This window comes from Orycteropus afer, unplaced genomic scaffold (assembly GCF_000298275.1).
Source record: "Orycteropus afer afer isolate SDZICR_OR568_19922 unplaced genomic scaffold, OryAfe1.0 scaffold00099, whole genome shotgun sequence".
NCBI classification, from domain to species: domain Eukaryota; kingdom Metazoa; phylum Chordata; class Mammalia; order Tubulidentata; family Orycteropodidae; genus Orycteropus; species Orycteropus afer.
Window position 1 is genome coordinate 152,351 of NW_006921686.1, and position 1,385 is coordinate 153,735.

The 1,385-nt window shown below is 62.5% G+C and overlaps 1 protein-coding gene across 1 annotated transcript in view; it reads right to left on the reverse strand.

The window, feature by feature from the left end:
* Window positions 1–518: 518 nt before the first annotated feature.
* The window catches only part of GYS1 (glycogen synthase 1), a 20,475-nt gene continuing 19,608 nt past the window's right edge, over window positions 519–1,385 (reverse strand). Inside the window, exons 10-11 of the mRNA XM_042781227.1 lie at window positions 984–1,093; window positions 519–830 (exon numbers count right to left, since the gene is read on the reverse strand). Coding sequence (XP_042637161.1) covers window positions 519–830; window positions 984–1,093 — 422 coding nt within the window. The remainder of the gene's footprint in view (window positions 831–983; window positions 1,094–1,385) is intronic.

Genomic DNA, 1,385 nt, shown 5'->3' on the forward strand with positions numbered 1-1,385 from the left:
GAGCGCCCAGGTTCCCGGGTGAAATGGAAGGCTTCGTTCCATTACCTTAAGTCCCTGAAAGGACCTGGGCTCTGGACTTGATTGTCCCATCAGCAGGAACACTGTGCTTGGTGGACCCCAGGCCAGTTGATGGCGGGGAACACTCTCTAGTCTAGGATATGCAAGACACAAAGGGCTTTAGAAGGCCCAGTCTGGAAGGCAACAGACCAGGTTTCCTAAAACCTCTGGCACCACAGAGTAATGGCAGATTCCTGGCTTCTGGGACCTGGGCCAGGCCTGAGGGGCTCCGGAGCACAGAGTGTGCATTCCGGACCCCGAGAAAGGCACAGCGTTGTAAATTCTGGGGTGCAGGGACTCCTAGCACAGAGCCGGAGGGGCTGGAGTGTGTGTGGGGTGCGGCTCTGGATCCCACAGAAGGTTGGGGGCCCGGAGGAAGGCTTGGGAACCATACCCTTCTGCGCCCACACCCCAGGTCGGGGTTGGAAGGCTTGAGGGCCGCAGCACTTGGGGGGGCGGAGCTAGTTGCGCTCCTCCCCCAGGGAGCTGGCGGGGCTGAGGGGCTCGCTGGGGCTGCTGAGGGAGCTCGAAGGCCCGGTGTCCACCGAACCGCGCTTGCTCCCGCTGGTGGATGAGGTACAGGAGGCGCGGCGCGGCCACTCCGGGGCGCGGATGTTGCGCCTGTCTTTGGCGGCCTCCTCGTCCTCGTCGTAGCGTTCGCCGTCCTCCCCCCGGGGTTCCTCCTCGTCTTCGCTCTGGTGTGGGCTCGAGTGTCGTGACAGCGAGGGGGAAGGTGGCACTGACGCCGGCCGCGGGTAGCGGTAGCCTTGGGCCTGCGTATAGGGGTGTGGGCACACATCGCAGAGCGGGACAAGAGCCCCCCAACCCCTGCCTAGGAATCCAGTGCCCGCCCCCCCCCCAGGCCTCTCAAGTCCAGGAGGGGCACCCCCTCTCACCCCAGCCCACCAGACCCTGGGTCCACTCACGGCATCGGCCTCGTGGGGCTCGTAGGTGAAGTGATCCGGAAAGGCCTTGGCCAGGGCCATGTGGCGCGCAGACATGTAATACTTGAGAAACAAGGAGGAGGAGGAGGAGGATCAGGGCCTTAGGAGCCAGGCTCCGCCCCCAGGCAGACGCAGGGGGCGGACCCTGGTCCACAGCTTTGCAGATGGTTGGAGCGCAGCGCCAATTAGCTTGCCCCTATGCAAATTGACCATCATTTGGCTCCACCCTTTATGTAGATGAGGCAGAATTTCCCATCACACAGGCGGCGTTCTCACGTACCTCTTGGGCCACCAAACCCAAACTAAAGCCATGAGGGAGAAGCCTATTCCGACTCATTGCAACCCTACAGGGCAGTGCTTCTGTTGTTATGTGCCATCGAGTCG